Genomic DNA, 17,226 nt, shown 5'->3' on the forward strand with positions numbered 1-17,226 from the left:
CTTTTATGGGCTCTTTGGGGGCCCAAAGCTAAGTCCTGTCTTTGCCCCGTGAGGCGGGAGTATCTCATTCACATCTCTGGGATGATTCTGGAGCAGCCATGGAGCTATGGTCGGCCACGGTGGCTGTTTCACCCCGCTTCTCTATCCTTTTCAAATGCTCACATCTTCTGAGAAATGGCCCCAGTAGGACAAATCCAAAAGGCCCCTATAGCTAGGTGGGGTTTGGGGTTTTCAAGCACAGCAGATTCTGTGCACCTTGTGACTTTCCTTCCCCTCTTATTTCTCCGTCTCTGATTCTCCGCCACCAGGCCAGCAGAACTGAGAGTCGTGCTGGGAACCAATAGCTTAAGCGGCCCATCCCTGGAAATAAAGGGGGTCACAAGCATAATTCTGCACAAGGACTTTCAAAAACTCAACATGGACAATGATATCTCCTTGCTGCTGTTGGACACGCCCATCACATTCAGCGAACTGAAAGAACCCATCTGCATGCCCACAGAACCTGGCCTCTCCAGGTGGCACAAATGCTGGGTGGCAGGATGGGGGCAGACCCAAACCGGTAAGTAACGGCTCAGCATCTCTTGGGAGCACCTGGGGGAAGAGCCACATCATGGATGTCTGAGGATGGGCCAGTAAACCTAAGGAGAGGGGAGAGGGTGAAAGGGTAGAGGGCTGAGGAAGGAGGGAGGAGAGAGGGGCTCTCATTGGAGCAAATCCCTGCACGCCTGGAACGCACAGAGGTGCCTGATCTCAGCCTCTTCCAAGTGCCAAGGAAAACATCCCCCAAGGCCCCTGGCTGAGATGCCAGGTGTGGGCCGTCCCTGGGTGTAGTCCTATCGCGCCATCAAATGGCAGTCTCGCTCGTTTCATTGACTATAAACCCTCCAGTCGGCCAGGGGCTCTCTGCTCTGCTCTCTCACATCTCCCTGATTAACCATGGGTGTTTCCCACCTGGTTCCTACAGGCATTCAAGACGCCTGCCCTGGCCTAGACTTTAAATGGTCCTGGAGTGTTGCCCAGCCATTCTTAGAAATGAATCTGTTGTTGTTACTTGGCCAAAATAGGAGGAACCTGACCAGGGTAATAAAGGGATTATGAAAGCCCTGCTGGACTGTTCCCAAAGAAAACTCAACAAAATTGGTAGGGGAGGGACGGGAATAGCACAGCACTAGCTCAGGCCTGAGCAAGACTCCAGGTCCTTAGGGATGCTTTGCAACGACCTGGGGTCTAAGAGGTGGTAGGTATTTCAGGAGTTTGGTAACTAGAGGGCAAATGGTGTAGCACTGATTCGGGGCTCTGGGCACGACTCAAAATTTAGAAGTGAGGAGAGGCAGATGGGTGCCTGCATGATTAAAAACACTCAGTGTGGAGACGTCTTTTGAAATCTCCATGTGGTCAGAGTTAATGAGATGGAGAGAAGTCCAAACAAATTCCTGGAAGCTGGCAGTCCAGGAAGGGCCTTGGCAAACCCCCTGTAAAGACTCTCAACCAACCTAGCTTTGTCTGGGGGACCTGAAAGCTTTTTTCACTGGGAGTGCAAACCCAGTTTCAGCAGCCCTGTGTTAGAGGTGTCACACTCACATACCAGAAAGTAGCGAGGGGCAAATATGCTGAAGAGGCAGCATTATGCTGAGAATCGATCGAAAGCCAGTTCTAAGAAGTCAAGTCTGTAGCGCTGTTGGAGCCAAGATGGAAGTCTTCTTGGAGGCAGGGATGTGATTTTGAATGGGAGGGAAAATTTAAGTAGGTGGGGACTTTTTGGAAGAGCCTGGGGTGGTGGAGAGAGTAAATTGCGAGGGATTACTGGAAGGACATGAAGAGTGAGGGTCTGTGAAAATGTGAAAAAATGGTGGATGTGTGGCTGGCGGGACACTGGGCAGGTTGGTCTAGGGCACGTCAGCTGCGTTACCGGCACCGGGGCTCCTGTCCAGTGACTTTTCTAAAGGGCCTTCTCTATGGGTCAGGTCTCCAACAGCCTATGGAAACAGAGCTGCTGAAAGTGCCCATGACCATCATGGATTGGGAGAAGTGTTTAAAGAAATTTCCAAGACTTACCAAAAATATGCTGTGTGCTGGATACGAGAATGAGAGCTACGATGCTTGCCAGGTAACTTGGATGTATCCCCTCCATGCCCTCAGGCTGCCAATGTAAAGGCATCCTCTCTCCATGGGGAATAGACAAGAAGAGTTTGGAAAATGTGTGGGAATCAGGCTTAGATATGGGAATGGGGACGTGGATTCAGGAACACTTACTATCCTTGGAATATCAGTGCTTGCCTGGAAGTCAGTGTGCAGCAACCCTGCATAAATACTTCTGGTCTTCTCCAGGTAGGGCCCCAAGACTTTTTCCATTTCCGAGACTTCTTTAAAAAACAAAAAGCCAAGGAAGATTTGAGATCCATAAAAGGAATTATTTTACTTCATTAATTTTAGCTACCTTTGTTGAGTGCACTGAACCCTGGGATTCAACAATTGATGAGACATGGTTTCTTGCCTAAAGGAGCCCACAGTTTCCTGGGCAGGCAGTTGGGTAAACAATCATAGTGTATTGGATAATGCCTGTGAGTTTCACTGAAGAAAAGTCTGGTAGCTTAGCTTCTCTTTAATAAAATTAACACAAAAATTTAAAAAGAAAAACATTTTTTGATTGATAGTAGAAGAAACAGGGGGAAAAAACCCTCATAAATTAGCTTCCTCTGGCTCTAAGGATGGGAAGGATACGTCTTGGGAAGGATCACTCCAGGGAGCCCACTTAGTCCTACTCGTTGGCTGGGCAGTGGATCTGGTCACGGGTATAAAACTGTAAGTGCAGATGTTAAATGTTCTGCAGAGTGATGAAAAGGCTGTCTCACAGAAAGGCTGTGAGGTAAGAAAGAGTGAACGCCAGCAGCAATGGCACCAGGTTTAGAAGGAGTCCCCCACAAGGTGGTGAATATCGTGAGGACCACAGAGAGAGGCAGAATCAATGTCACACGAGCCCTGTGTTTTCCCCACATCCTGGATAACTTAAAACACTACAAAACAAAACAGACGATTGGGACTTCTGGTTCTGGACAAGATGGAGCAGACACGTTTCTCTTGATCCCTTCCACTAAATACAGCTAAAAGCACTGGACATTATATTGTGAAACAAAAATAAAGGCTCCAAAATGTGAAGAGAAGATGAAATTGGAAACAAATATCCTAATACTTAAGGAATGACACAGCAGTGAATTCCTTGGGTTTTCTTTTTGCCTCTTATATCCCAGCTTGGATGGTAGTACGTAACAGCTCAGCATCTCCTGGGAGCAGCTGGGGGAAAAAACACCATGGGCACAGACAAACTAACAAAACAAAACAAAACAAGATAGCCTTCCTCTCTTTGGACCAGGAAAAGGGCAACCTAACAAGGTGGAAACTTCTAAAAAAAAAAAAAATTATCATTCTATTCCAGCAAAACACCAGGAAAAGCCCCACAGTGCTCCTACCCCAACAACCAAGGTCGAGTGGACAATCTCACCTTCCCCCACTGCCCCTGCCCACTATGGTGGTGTCAGAGGAGGCTGAGTGGAAAGCCAGGACTTCAAGTACAATCTAGTCATGATGAGCCATCCCCTGTCCCCCTCAATGTCAGTGAAGGCCACCTGAGGAGCTTGGGCTCCCACCCAGTGGCAGCTGCACTCCTGCTCTTCCCCTTGGTGTCATAGCTGGCCTGAGTGGCGGGTCAAGACTTCCACCCCAATTCAATGGAAAGGAGTTGGCTTCCCCCTTCCCTGACTCCAGTTTCATAAGAGGCCTGTTAAAACAGAAGATTCGTAGGAGAACCCAAGTCTCATAACCTATTACTCAAGACAGGATCTGTAATAGATAGAATAGAGGGTTTCACTGATATACATGGATTCCATTTATTAATACACATAGGATAAGGAAAAATAAAGCTAAAAATCTGAGTAAAGAATCTTTTTTAAAAAATTGAGAACCATTAATTCTTAGAATAAATTCAATTAAAACAAAATGGATCATGCACTTAAATGTAAAACTATAAAATTTTTTTAGAAAAAAAAAAAGAAAGTCTTTGGGATATAGAGTAACACCAAAAATACAACTCATAAAAGGAAAAATTGATCAAATGGACCTCATCAAAATTAAAAACTTTTCCTTTATGAAAGACCATATTAAGAGGATGAAAAGACAAGCTACTGATTGGGAGATAATATCCAACAAAGAAACTATACCTAGACTATATAAAGAACTCTTGCAGCCAACTGTAGAAAAACGTACTATCCAATTCAAAAATGGGCAAAAGACGAGAACAGACATTTCGCTGAAGAGGATATACAGATGGCAAATAAGAAAATGAAACGATGTTTAACATCATTAGCCATCAAGCAAATGCAAATTAAAACCACAATCAGGTATCACTACTCACCTCAGAATGGCTAAAATTAAAAAATAAAAAATAGTAACACCACCAAATGCTGATAAGAATGCAAAGAAACTGGATCACTCCTATATTGTTTGGGGGAGTTTAAAATAGTCTAATCACTCTGGAAAACAGTTTTGTAGTTTCTTTAAAAACTGAACGTGCTCTTGCCATATAACCCAGCAAATGCCATTCTTGGGTGCTTATTCCAGAGAAATGAAGGCTTGTGTTCATACAAAAAACCTGTACAGGAGTGTTTATAGCAGATTTACTTATAATAGACCAAAATTGGTAACAAATGTCCTGTAAGACGTGGATAATTAAATACACTGATAATTAAATACACTGCATCTATTCCATGCAATACCACTCAGCTGTTACAAGAAGCAAACTATTGGTACATGCAACCACGTGAATGTGTCCAGAGACTCATGCTATGTGCAACAAGCTGACCCCCAAAGGTCCCACACTGTGTGATTCCATTTACATAACATTCTTTATTAAAAAATTTTTATTGGAGTATAGTTGATTTATAATGTTGTTAGTTTCTGCTGTACAGCAAAGTGAATCCGTTATATATATATCTCCACTCTTTTTTTAGATTCTTTTCCCATATAGGTCATTACAGAGTATTGAGTAGAGTTCCCTGTGCTCTACAGTAGATCCTTATTAGTTATCTATTTTATATGCAGCAATGTGTATGTGTCAATCCCAATCTCCGAATGTATCCCTCCCTACCGCCCCGCTTCCCCCCAGTTAACCATAAGTCTGTTTTCTACATCTGTGACTCTATTTCTGTTTTGTACCATTTGTACCATTTTTTTAGATTCCACATATAATTGATATGATATTTGTCTTTCTCTGTCTGACTTACTTCACTCAGTATGACAATCTCTAGGTCCATCCATGTTGCTGCAAATGGCATTGTTATTTTTTATGGCCGAGTAATATTCCACTGTATATATGTACCACATCTTTATCCACTCCTCTGTCAATGGACATTTACATAACATCCTTGAAATGACAAAATTATAGAAAGGGAGAACGGCTTAGTGGTTGCCAGGGCTCAAGGAGGGTTTAGGGGTAGAAGGAAGTGGATATAGCATTAAAAGGGCAACATGAGGGATTCTCGTGATGATGGACACGTTCTGCGTATTGACTGCATCAGTGTTAATACCCCGATTGTGCTATTGTACTATATGTAGTTCTACAAGATGGTATCATTGGGGGAAACATGTAAAGGGTACATGGGATCTCTCTGTATTATTTCTTTCAACTGCACATGAATCTGCAGTTATATCAAACTTAAAAAACAAAGAGAAGACAAAGCTTCTCAATAGCAATGGTTAAATGAAGATCTCAGATCCTAGGCATGCCACAGACTTAGGGAGTAGCCAATTCATACTGGAGCAGGAGACAAAGGGCTCCAATATCAATTGAAAAGGGGAAAACAACATTTAATAGTATGATTAGAAAGAGAGAGCATTCCAGGAAGAATTGGGGGAAAATCACAGAGGCTTGAAAAAGTATCTTGTGTTCAGGGAACTTTCAGTATTTCAGAAGCCAGTGATAACAAGGGTTGAGCGTGGAGAGGTGAGCAGAGCAGGTCACTAGGGCAGGGTTGCCACACCTGGGAGACTAGAGGTTGTCCCAGGCCGTCACCCCTGCTGCTCCCCCTCATCAGTATTCACACCTATCCTTTCCATCTTTTTCATTCATCACCATCCCATATTCAAATGGCCAAAACCAACTGCAGCAACACTTGAAACAACCAAGTGTCATCTTTGATGACATTTTCTGTCCCCTTTGCTTCAATGGCTGGATCTACCATCTGGAGTCTAGGATTTTTGCTCCAGTCCCTCCCCTATCAAAATGTACTTTAATGAAAGCTTCTAAAATTAATAATCTATTACTTGAGTGCTATAAATAAATGTGCTGTTATCATTTTCAGCCTTTTTTAAGAAAAAAAAATTGTGAAGTGAAAAGCTTTGCTCTCTGTTTAGAAAGCTCTCTATTGCTGAGAATAAGCTGACAGTGATCCAGGCAAGGAAAGTTTTCTGAAATTATATAATATTTATCATCAGTTAAATCCAGGTAAGCCAGGCAGAAAGTCCCCTAGGGTTTAAAAATAATTGCCCTTAAAAATAAAATCACACTTTTAAACTTAGCAAGCTTGAATAAAACACATAATCACATAATGAAGGGAAATTATAATTTTATGATGGGAACATTTAAATATGTTCAAAGTAAGAGCAATAAGATTACGCTGTACTTAAAATACAAATGAAAATCAAATCAACTGAATTTTGTGGTTTACTTTTTCCAGCGCTCTCCCTCTTTGTAATCCCCTAAGGTTACACTATGAAAAAACAAAGCTCAACTTTAAAAAAATAAGTGACACCGTCCAGCAAACCATAAAATCAAATATGTCCCAAGCTAGCAATGCAATACTTCTTGTGAAGGACCAGCAAGCGTCTGAGAAGCAGGCATTGCAATGCTGCACAGTTTCCTTATCTTTCTTCTCAACTCCAGCGGAAATTTTGTCTCATTCATGGCTGGGTTCCCAGTGCCTAGCGCAGTGCTCGGCATAAAGAATACAAACAAATGTTTGCCAAAGAGATGACCCTTCCAAGGAAGCTGGAAACTGCCTGTCGGTTACAGTAGCCCTAGCGGAGGGGGCATCCGAGAGAGACGTGAACGGAGGCCGCCTTGGAGGAGGGTTAAGGGCTGGCAGCCGGGGACTTCCCTGGCGGTCCAGTGGTTAGGACTTCGCCTTCCAGTGCAGGGGGTGTGGGTTCGATCCCTGGTAGGGGAGCTAGGACCACATGCTTCGCGACCAAAGGACCAAGACATAAAGCAGAAGCAATATTGTAACAAATTCAATAAAGACTTTGAAAATGGTCCACATCCAAAAAAAAGAAAATCTTAAAAAAAAAGGAAAGAGAGAGAGCTGGCAGCCAGCTGGGCTGTTGGGCAATTTGGTTATGGGGATGACACGCTGACTTGGATATCAACCTGAGCAACTTTCTTTAAAGATCTTATTTTATGGGGGGTGGGAGGGAGCAGTTTTAGGTTCATAGGAAAATTGAGAGGAAGATACAGAGATTTTCCATAGACCCCCTGTCCCACACACGCATAATCTCCCATACCATCAACACCCGCATCAGAGCAGTACGTGCGTTGTAATCGACGAACCTACATTGACACGTCACAATGACCCAAAGTACATAGTTTACGTTAGCGTTCATTCTTGGTGGTGTCCATTCTATGGTCAAGTGTATAATGACATGCGCCATCACGAATACTATCACAGAGTGTTTTCACAGTCCTGGGCTACTTTCCAGGGTATTATCTTGAAACCATCCTCACCCATGACACTTGCCTGAAAATCTGATTTCATTCCATAGCATCTTAGATCTCTAGAGCCAGAAAGAAACGAATAAAAACATTTAATTGCAACTGTTTCACAGATGAGAAAACATGGTGATTTTAATCATCGATCATTCTCTTCACTATCTGAATGGATCCGAAGCAGTGTAATAACTTCATAGCTCTTTCACACATATTCAAGAATTTCATTCTCTCCACTATCCTGTAAGATGGGCTGGGCAGGTCTCACTCTCCCCGTTTAACAGATGAGAAAACAGGGATTTAGAATTTAAGTGGTTTGCCTGAGGTCCAGGAGGTAGTGGGGCCAGGCTGGAAGCCAGGTCATCTGCTTCTCACCCAAAATAGACAGAAGTGATCACGCGGTGTGAATAACACAGGAGGGCACTTAGGAGGCTCTGTGGTCAGTATGTTTCTAACCAGACAAGCCTCTGGCTACCAGCCTTAGTCTTTGGAAGAAAGTTCCACTTAGGTGGGCTGTCCTCAGTCCCAAGTCCTTGCTAGCTGAGGCCAGACGCTCCTTTGAGACATCCTTTCTTTCTTCCCAAAAGGAAGAGAAAAAAAATTAAGACTCTGTGTGTGAAAGGACACGAATTTACAGCTGTCCCTCTGGAGTCCCACAATTCTGAGAAGGGAATCTCTGTTTCCTAAGTATACAAATAATGTTTGTAATACCTAAGGCTAAAATAATAACACTAATACATTTCTGGAACATTTACTACATAGCATTTACCCTATGCCAAGTGATTTATAGATTTTTTAAATGTCATTGCCAGTAATCTCGGGAAGTAGCTGGTATTATCTCCATTTTAACGACTCAGAAACTGAGGCTTAGAAGTTACTTGTCCAAGCACAGTTCTCTCCCTGTTATGTAAGGAAATAACAATCAACATATGACTAGGCTTTTTATAACATTCATGCCATCGTAACATGAAGAAAATGATAGAGACAGCACTTATGGAAGGAGCTCTTTGGGTGGCAGTCCTGTTGATTTGGTTCTTGCCCCATGACCTTGAAATAGAACGCGTGCAAAGAAAAGCACACACCCACAAAAACCAGACAAGCGTTAAGGGCAATGTTTTGTACTGGAGAGGGTGGTTTGGGTTTCGGCACCGCGCTTACTGGGTGTCCTTGAGCTCCAACCCCTCTGTTAATTCCGCTCCGTATATCCCTCTGCTTGGCGATGCGTCCCACATTCAACATACACTGCCCTTGAACGTGATTCAGTCGTTATCTTCCCCTGCGCTTTACCTGTGTCAACCATACCCCATGACCTTGGAACTAGTCCTCACGGTCCGTGTCCAATGGCACCAGTCGCCAGATGAGTCAGCTCAACGCATCCCTCTATCTCCTGACCGCCTTGGGCCCTGGTTCGGGTCCTCATCTTTCCCTTCTCCTCTTAACCAGCCCCTCCACCTCCTGCCTGACTCCTTTCTAATCAGTTCCCCGCACTCACTCTTCCTGTCAAATTCTTCTTCACCCTTCAAACAAAGTGCTTGGAAGGCTATCCTGGCAGACGTCTCCCTCGACAGAGTCAATTCCTCCCCGCCCTGTGCTGCTTCCCTATCTTCTTCCCACTTCTCCTGTTTCATCAAATGCAGTTGATCCAGTTTGGTTGCATTGCTGCCTCCCTCCCTAGACCATAAGGTCTTGTAACCCAAGGGCCCTAACAGTTAGTTTTTCCTCCTTGAAGATGTGTTCGGTGGAAGTCAGCAGATCTCTTCTGAGTCTCCATTTTCTACTTATAAAATGAGAATCAAAATACCTGCCTCACAGAGATGTGAGATGAAGGGGTGGGTGAGAAAGAAAAGTCGGGGGGCCAACGCTGGGCCTCGTACCTCACATCCAGGAAGTGTAGCTCCGCCTCCTTCCCATTAGATCCCATTCCCGGTCCTGTTGATGACCGCAGAAAAGGAGGCCATCTCTCCGCTGAGAAAGAACGATCGCTTGAACCATTATAGCCCCCCAGAGGGAAAGAACATGTGCTTTGGCGTCAGGAAGACGTGGTTCCCACTTGGGCCCCAACACCATGTGACCCTGAGCGAGCCCTTCCTCCTCCTCAAGCTTCATTTTCCCTGTATTAAAATGGACAAAAGGAAGCCACGTATGTGTGTGGGACACGGTGGGCACTGGGTACATACTTTCTATATACATAGATAATCATCTGAGTCACAGACCCATGTGATTCCACGCTGGAGGGGGTCACATGGTCAGAAAAGCTTAGCTCACTGGCCCCCTGCAAATACCCACAGCAAAGAATTAAAAAAGAGACACCCTCCTCCCTCACGCCTCCGGAAGAACATCAGAGGAGACCCAGTTCACATCCACGGGCCTCACAGCACCCCTCGCATCCTCTTTTCATTCCTTCCCTTTACAGCTCTGTCCAGAGCTTCTGATTTAAGACCCGCAAAACTGGTCCGCACCCTTCCTCAGCTGTTGCGGCTCCCTCTCTGTGCTGTGCACGGAGTTATTTTCTCGCCAGCCCTCCCCCTCCTCCTCCTCCTCGCTCTCTAGTCCTGTCCCAGCCACTGCCCACGCTCTACATGCCACGATTCCTGGAGCCAGGCTGAGTGCGGCACATGCCCCGCGTGCAGCCAGGATAGGGTGGGTGTTGATCTGCAACGATGTGATTCCCCTTGGCGGCCTGGGGTCGGGAGGTCCCTGAACCCTCTTCCGTGAGCGATCCGTGCTCTGCCTCAGGTGGATAGTTTCAAATGGGACTCGCTGCTGATCTGTGTTCTCCGTCCACAGGGTGACAGCGGGGGGCCTCTCGTCTGTACCACAGAATCTGGCAAGAAGTGGTACCAGGTGGGTATCATCAGCTGGGGGAAGAGTTGTGGACAGAAGAACATTCCAGGGATCTACACCTTGTTAGAAAACTACCGCTCCTGGATCAAGAAGGTGACCGAGTTAGAGGGAAGGCCCTTTAGTGCTGAGAACATGATAGCCTCTCCCAGACAAAAATCAAAGAGCTCTCAGGCTTCAGAATTCCCGGAGCCAGGCAGCCCCACATTCTGGCTCCCGCTCTGCCTTCTGCCCTACGTGGTGTTTTAAGCTATTTTTCTACAAATAATAAAACAGATGCTATTCTTTAACCAAGGAGAGTGTGTGAGAATGAGCCACCAGCACAGGGACTGACTACAGATTCGAGGTGAGGGCTAGGAGCTGAGGCTGCTAACAGAGGGTAGGATCAGAAGTCGAGGGGCTTCCCTGGTGGCGCAGTGGTTGAGAATCCGCCTGCCGATGCAGGGGACACGGGTTCGTGCCCCGGTCCGGGAAGATCCCACATGCCGCGGAGCAGCTGGGCCCGTGAGCCATGGCCGCTGAGCCTGCGCATCCGGAGCCTGTGCTCCGCAACGGGAGAGGCCACAACAGTGAGAGGCCCACGTACTACAAAAAAAAAAAAAAAAAAAAAAAAGAAGAAGTCGGGTGGGCTGGGGACGTGGTTCAGGGACTGGGCTTTGGGTGCCTGCAACAGTCACGACTCCTTCCATTGCAGGTGAGTTGCCAAGCTCAAACCGTCTAAAGCCAGAAAGGGTTGTTTATAGAGGTACATAACAGAAAAACAAAACAAAACCAGAAACAGGAGTGGTGTGTGGGTTGCCTTCAGGCATGGCTGAATCCAGGAGCTCAGTAGGTGTTAGCAGGGATCATTTCTCAAAATGAGCTTCCAAGCAGTGGCTATAATGACCCCCCCAGTACCTTTAGTTTGTATCCTACCCGCCTAGCAGCTCCAATCGAGAGAGCCTCGTTCTTGATAATTCCAGCAAAAGCCTGTGGTCTTGCTCTCTTGACACGCAGGCCCACAGCCAATCACTGTGGCCAACAGTGGCCCGTTCCTAGGCTAGGCCCGAGTCACGTGCCCACGCCAGGAACCAGCAAAGGGCCAGCCGTCCAGAACCGTGTGCCCTGATTGTGGGTGCAGCTGATGCACCCACACAAAAATCAGGATGCTGGGAACAGATGAAAGGGTCTGGCTACTGGAGACGCCATTTGATGGTGGACATTCTGATTGACCGACCTCCTGGACAGCCGGATCCCAGGCTCTCGGGAGCTCCCGAAGAAACGAAGAAACGACGTCCAGAGACTGTTGCTTTAAGACCATTGGAAGAGCAGGGTTAGAGTGGGAAAAGGGAGGACTAGGAAGTGTTTTCTCTCACAGTGTCTTCCTGAAGAAGGATCATCACTGCTGTAGGTCGTGGAAGAGCCCAAGCTTTGCGTTTCCTCAGTTGCCATTGCATCTTGAGTTGGGAGCCCAGGGAATCCAATAAGGACCGAAGCCAGAGGGGTGAGGCACGTGGCAGCCCCGAGCCGTTCAGTGCTTGAGCCGTCCTGAGAGCTCACAGGGTTGCCTGCCATGGGGGACGCAGCTCCCCTCCTCAGGGAGCTTCCTGGCACATGGTGAGACAGCTACACCCGACCCTGCCACTCGAGTGCTAGAGGGTGCGGGGAATCATCACCAGGAGCTGGCAGGACCCGGAAGCCTCCTCAGAGGCGCTGAACCGCGGAGGAGGATCGGCTGCAGGGAAAAGCGAGGTCTTTCCAAGCATGGAAAGAGGGCACATGAAGGGCAAGAGGGGGGTGAGCAACCCCAGCTTGGCTCAGGAATAACCTACAGTGAGAACACTGGTAACAAGAGGAGAGCAGGGAGGAGAGGAAGCAGACCCTCCTCCAAAAGAGGGCGCTCCCGAGTCAGAGAATGAAAATAAGATAATTACATAGGGGGGGTGGGGCCGAGGAAAAATTAAGGTTGCTCAAGAGAGAGGTGAAAATAAGTTGTCTCAGAATAAACAGTAAGCATGGGCACTTTGTTAGTGCTAATGTGGGGAGTTAACATAAAATACCATTTGAAGGATACCTGGGGGAGTGCCGCGGTTACTTTTCTGGGCTAACTTGGAGGGTGGTTTTGGATGAGATTAACATTTCAATTAGTGAACTTTGAACAAGCAGATTGTCCTCCATAATGTGGGTGGGCCTCATCCAATTAAAGTCCTGAATAGAAGGAAAAGACCAGCCTCCTCCAGCAAGAGGGCATGTCTCCAGCAGACTGCCTGTGGATTTCATCTGCACTTTTGCCTCTCCTTTCTCTCCACCTGCACCTCAGCTCTCCTGGGTGTTGAGCCTCCCAGCCCACACAGCAGATTTGAATTTGCCAATCTCCCTAATCACATGATCCAATTCCTTATAACAAATACACCCACACAGACACACACACACACTGCCTGACACCTTTCTCTGGAGAACTCTGACTAATACAGATTTTAGGACCAAGAGTGGTTCTAGAGAAACAAAATCTTGAAGATGAATTTTCTGAATTGGTGCTGTGATTTCTAGAATTAGCTCTCTAGTCAGATTAGATTGAAAGACACTAATGACTCTATTTCCAGTAGTAAAAAGAGCACTGACAGTCCATGAAGTGATGGCGCAAGAGAGATAAGCAAAGTATCACCACGGGAAACTCCTAATCCAACACTTGTAAGACGCTAGGATCTGGGTGACCATGTATATGATACTTTCAAACATTTTTTTTCAAACTGATGGGTATGATGAGATTGGCTGGTTGTTTCTAATGTTACTGGACAAAGTGGGGAAAGAAAAGGATGAGCTCAGGGATTCGAATTCCTAGCAGGAATGACCTGTAAATGACCTGAAAGCTTCTATGTCTGCCCTGAAGGAGACCCTTACCCGCTGTAGCCGCAGGGCTGGGACTGCTGAAAATCAGACCCGCAATCTCCCCCTGTGACTGGCTGAATTACAACGCGGGTTGAACTCCCAGCCTCCCAGAGTGTCTCCTGCTAAAGCGAGGACACGGGCTGGGAAGGAATGGGATCCTGCCAGTTGGAATGGGGGGTGTGTGGGAAGACCGTGATGGAGCTGCGGACCTTGAACCCTAAATTCTGATGCATCTCCTCTGCCAGTGGCGGCAGTCTCTCTGTCCCCAGGAGAAGTGGCCTCTCCGCCCCCACCCGTCCCAGGGTACTAACCCTGCGTTACCTGAGGACAGGGTAATGACCGGCCCTGAGGCAGCTGACACGCGAGACACTGCCGGTTCCCCTCGGTGCCGGCCCCCCACCGCTCGTGGCTTCTAGACCTATGAGCAGACTCGAGTCCCAGCAGCCCCTAAAGTGAGGTGCAAAGCGTGACCCGCGAGGAGGTGCGCTGCCCTCTGCGTTTTCTCACTCCTGCAGATAGAAACCCGGGCCACACGTGTGGGGATGGGTGTTAAGGCTGCGGGATAAATCGTGGAAGGAACGTAAAGTTGGATCAGGCGGCATTTATGGCCACGGGCTCTCTAAGCAGGGATTCTGCATCTAACTTTGCATCTTGGGGAGGAAGAAAGGGCTCTAAGAGTTTGCTTCGCTGCTTGGCTGAAATATGGCCAAAAGGAGACCCACAGTGGGTGAATTAGAATTGCCAGACCTGCTTTGGTTTAATGTAGAGAAAGCGATCCCACGACTTAGGGAGACGGGAATGTTAGAGTGAGTTTGTCTTACGAAAGCTACTCACTCCCCGACCCTGGGAAGGTCCAGAAGACATGCCTCTCACCACGACTGTGAGAGAGAAACTTGGGAGGGAAGCCCTGGCATCCCTGGCTCTTCTCTGTGGGCCAGACTTCACCGGGGGAACTGCAGTCACGGAACTGGGAAACGCAACCACAACGAGAGTGGTTGGATCCGTGGTGGCAGAGGGACCAGAGGCGGCACTCGAGCCCCGAAGGCCAGGAGGGAACGGTCCCTGTCATGGACGGCAGGGTCAATGCCGCGACCAGAACGGCCTGGGTCCTGCAGACCGATGGCATTGGCTAGCTCGTCATGGGGTTCCTAGAAGTGAAACAGACAGGAAGCCTACTAATTCTTACTTATTCTATGTAAGCAGAAAAGTTCTAGGTCAAGTGAACAAGAGACTAACTTGAATGATAAAAACAAGAGTCATGGCTCGTTAATTCTCAGACTTGAGCCACTTTATAGACTCAGAACCCCTTGAATGAAGGACCCTAGTACACTATGGAATATTTATACTGTTAAGCATTCGCCCAGCCTTCCCCGAAAGGACCCACAGGCTTTTGCCAACTGTGCATCGGGCAAGAGGAAATAATCAGACCTTTTAGGAACGACTGGGCGCTGACTCTGAACTCACTGGTTCCCTTCTCTGTGGAGTAAGAGATATTATGATGGCAAAGGCCAAGTGGAAGCAACTAGAACTGCCCCTACCTAGCGAAAATAGTCAACCACAAAAGCAGCCCTGCACTCCTGGAGGGAGTGCAGAGATTAGTGCAATCATCAAGTACTGAAAAAAACCCAAGGGCGGTGATTCCCACCACCCCCCCAATTCAGCTCTCCCATCTGGCCTCTGCAGAAGACAGACGGGTCTTTGAGAACGACAGAGGCTTATTGTAAGCTTGCCAAGGTGGCGACTCCAATTCCAGCTGCTGTATCAGATGTGACTTCATTGCTTGAGTAAAGTGACACATCTCTTCCAGTATCTGCTATGCAGCTCTTGATCTGAAAGAATGCCTTTTTCTGCATTCCTGTCCCTGAGGTCCACCAGAAGCAGTTTGTTCTCTGCTGACAAGGCCAGCATTACACCTTTACTGTCCCACCTCAGGTGGATATCAACTCTCCGGGCCTATGTCATAGTTTTTAGTTTCCAGGGATCTTGATCACAAGACCTCATTCTCTTGCACACACGAGGGCGCACTGGTGCGTTACACTTATGACGTAATGCTGACTGGACCTAGTGAGCAAGAAGTAGCACCTGCTCTAGACTTATCGGTAAGGCAATTACATGCCTGGGGCTGGGAAATAAACCCAACAAATTTCAGGGATCTTCTACCTCGGCGACATTTCTAGGGGTCCAGTGGGGTGGGGCCTGTTGAGTTTTTCCTTCTAACCCTGGCAGCAACTTCATTTTGGCCGCGAGGGAGGAAAGAGAGAGAGTGACAGCAGATCGGAAGCCAGGGAAGGAGGCGAGGGGCGCGGCGGCCAGGCGGCGGCCGAGGTGGGGTGGATGGGGAGGGGTAGGTGGGGAAGTGTCCGTGTTTCCTGCTGTCTCTAGCATCCATCATCCTCTCCCGGAGCGGAAATCAATATTCCTCTCTCTTGTTCTCTCCCCAAATGTTCTGAATTTAGAAAGGAAAGAGCAAACCCTGACAAATGCATATTGTTTTCCAAATATAAATGCCGCACCGCTTCCGCCCCCGCGCAGATGTCACCCCCTCTTCCCGGCTGCCCGGGTGTCGGTGTCGCCGGCCTGGGCGCTCTGCCACGACCTCTGTGGGCGCAGATGGAGCCCATGGAGTGGACTGCTGGCCGCCACTCGAGGTCACCTGGTTTCCCAAGAAGCAGATTCTCGGCAATTCCTCGCAGGCTGAGCCTTTGCAACTCAAAACTCTGCTGGCATTCTGAGCCCGTCCCCTCCCCGCCCCAGCTGGCTTGTTTGGAAAGTATCTGTGAAACCGTTTACCCCTCCGGCTGCAAAGCACCTTGTCGCCCATCCCTTTTGCCTGTAGAGGTAGCAGGGCAGAGAGGACCACTCAGACGCTCAGATGAGGAGGCCGAGGCTCAGAGAAGGGAGGGCGTTCACTCGGACTGACCAGTGCTAAGAACTGGGATGGGGGCGGGGGGTGATGCCCAAAGCTCAGCTTCTTTGTGCACCAGTGCTGAATCAAATCTCCGAGACAGAGTTTGGGGTGAAGTAGAAAAGAAGAGCTTTATTACTTTGCCAGGCAAAAGGGGACACAGTGGGCTCCTGCATTGAAAAACTATGTGTCCCCACCCAGGAGGATGTGATGAGGAGTTGTATGACAGTATTTCAAGGTCTGGGGTCTACATGCTTGTGGGAAGCATACCATCGTTAATTGTTAACTTTTCCTACCTGCAGGGGGTATCTGCAAAACAGCTCAAAGATATTGTTGATGGGGAACCAGGACCCTGCCCCGAGGCAGCACTATTGTTTCTCTTGAGCGGCCCTCCCTGGTCTCCCATCCCCTCCCTTCCCTAATTAACAACTGCTCAAATCTGCCCATTGGAACTCTGGGAAAGTCACGGGAAGGTCATGGGGGCTGAGTGAAGCCTATTTCCTGTAATCAAAGAAATGGGGGACACAGAAAGGCTTTTGTGCCCAGGAGCCCCCGGGGCCCTGCTCAGTCAATCCCCCTCAATCCTCAGAGTAACCCTATGAAATAGGTACCACCACTGGACCTTGTTTACAGACTGAAGAAACCAAGGCCCAAGGTCACAGAGCTCTGAGGAGGTGGGGCTGTATTCCACCCAACCAGTCTGGTCTAGATGGAGGTGGACTGAGCCCTCGGGCCACCTTGCCTCTGGACACTGTCCAGGCAAGGACGCTGACCAGGCAAGGACGCTGACCAGGCAAGGACGCTGACCCGCAGGTCTGATACCTGGGTATCAGCCACTCTGAGGAATTTGGTCAAACTG

The 17,226-nt window shown here is 47.9% G+C and overlaps 1 protein-coding gene across 2 annotated transcripts in view; it reads left to right on the forward strand.

Annotated features, from left to right (window-relative positions):
* The window catches only part of PRSS55 (serine protease 55), a 61,844-nt gene extending 45,182 nt beyond the window's left edge, over positions 1-16,662 (forward strand). Inside the window, exons 3-6 of one of the 2 annotated variants that reach the window (XM_067040007.1) lie at positions 309-559; positions 1,965-2,107; positions 10,541-10,690; positions 15,995-16,662. In XM_067040007.1, coding sequence (XP_066896108.1) covers positions 309-559; positions 1,965-2,107; positions 10,541-10,690; positions 15,995-16,381 — 931 coding nt within the window. In that variant the 3' untranslated portion in view covers positions 16,382-16,662. Of the gene's footprint in view, positions 1-308; positions 560-1,964; positions 2,108-10,540; positions 10,889-15,994 lie in introns of those variants that run through there. The other variant, XM_067040006.1, reaches the window with a different exon arrangement.
* The last annotated feature ends 564 nt before the right edge of the window (positions 16,663-17,226 follow it).

Source organism: Kogia breviceps, chromosome 8 (assembly GCF_026419965.1).
Source record: "Kogia breviceps isolate mKogBre1 chromosome 8, mKogBre1 haplotype 1, whole genome shotgun sequence".
NCBI classification, from domain to species: domain Eukaryota; kingdom Metazoa; phylum Chordata; class Mammalia; order Artiodactyla; family Physeteridae; genus Kogia; species Kogia breviceps.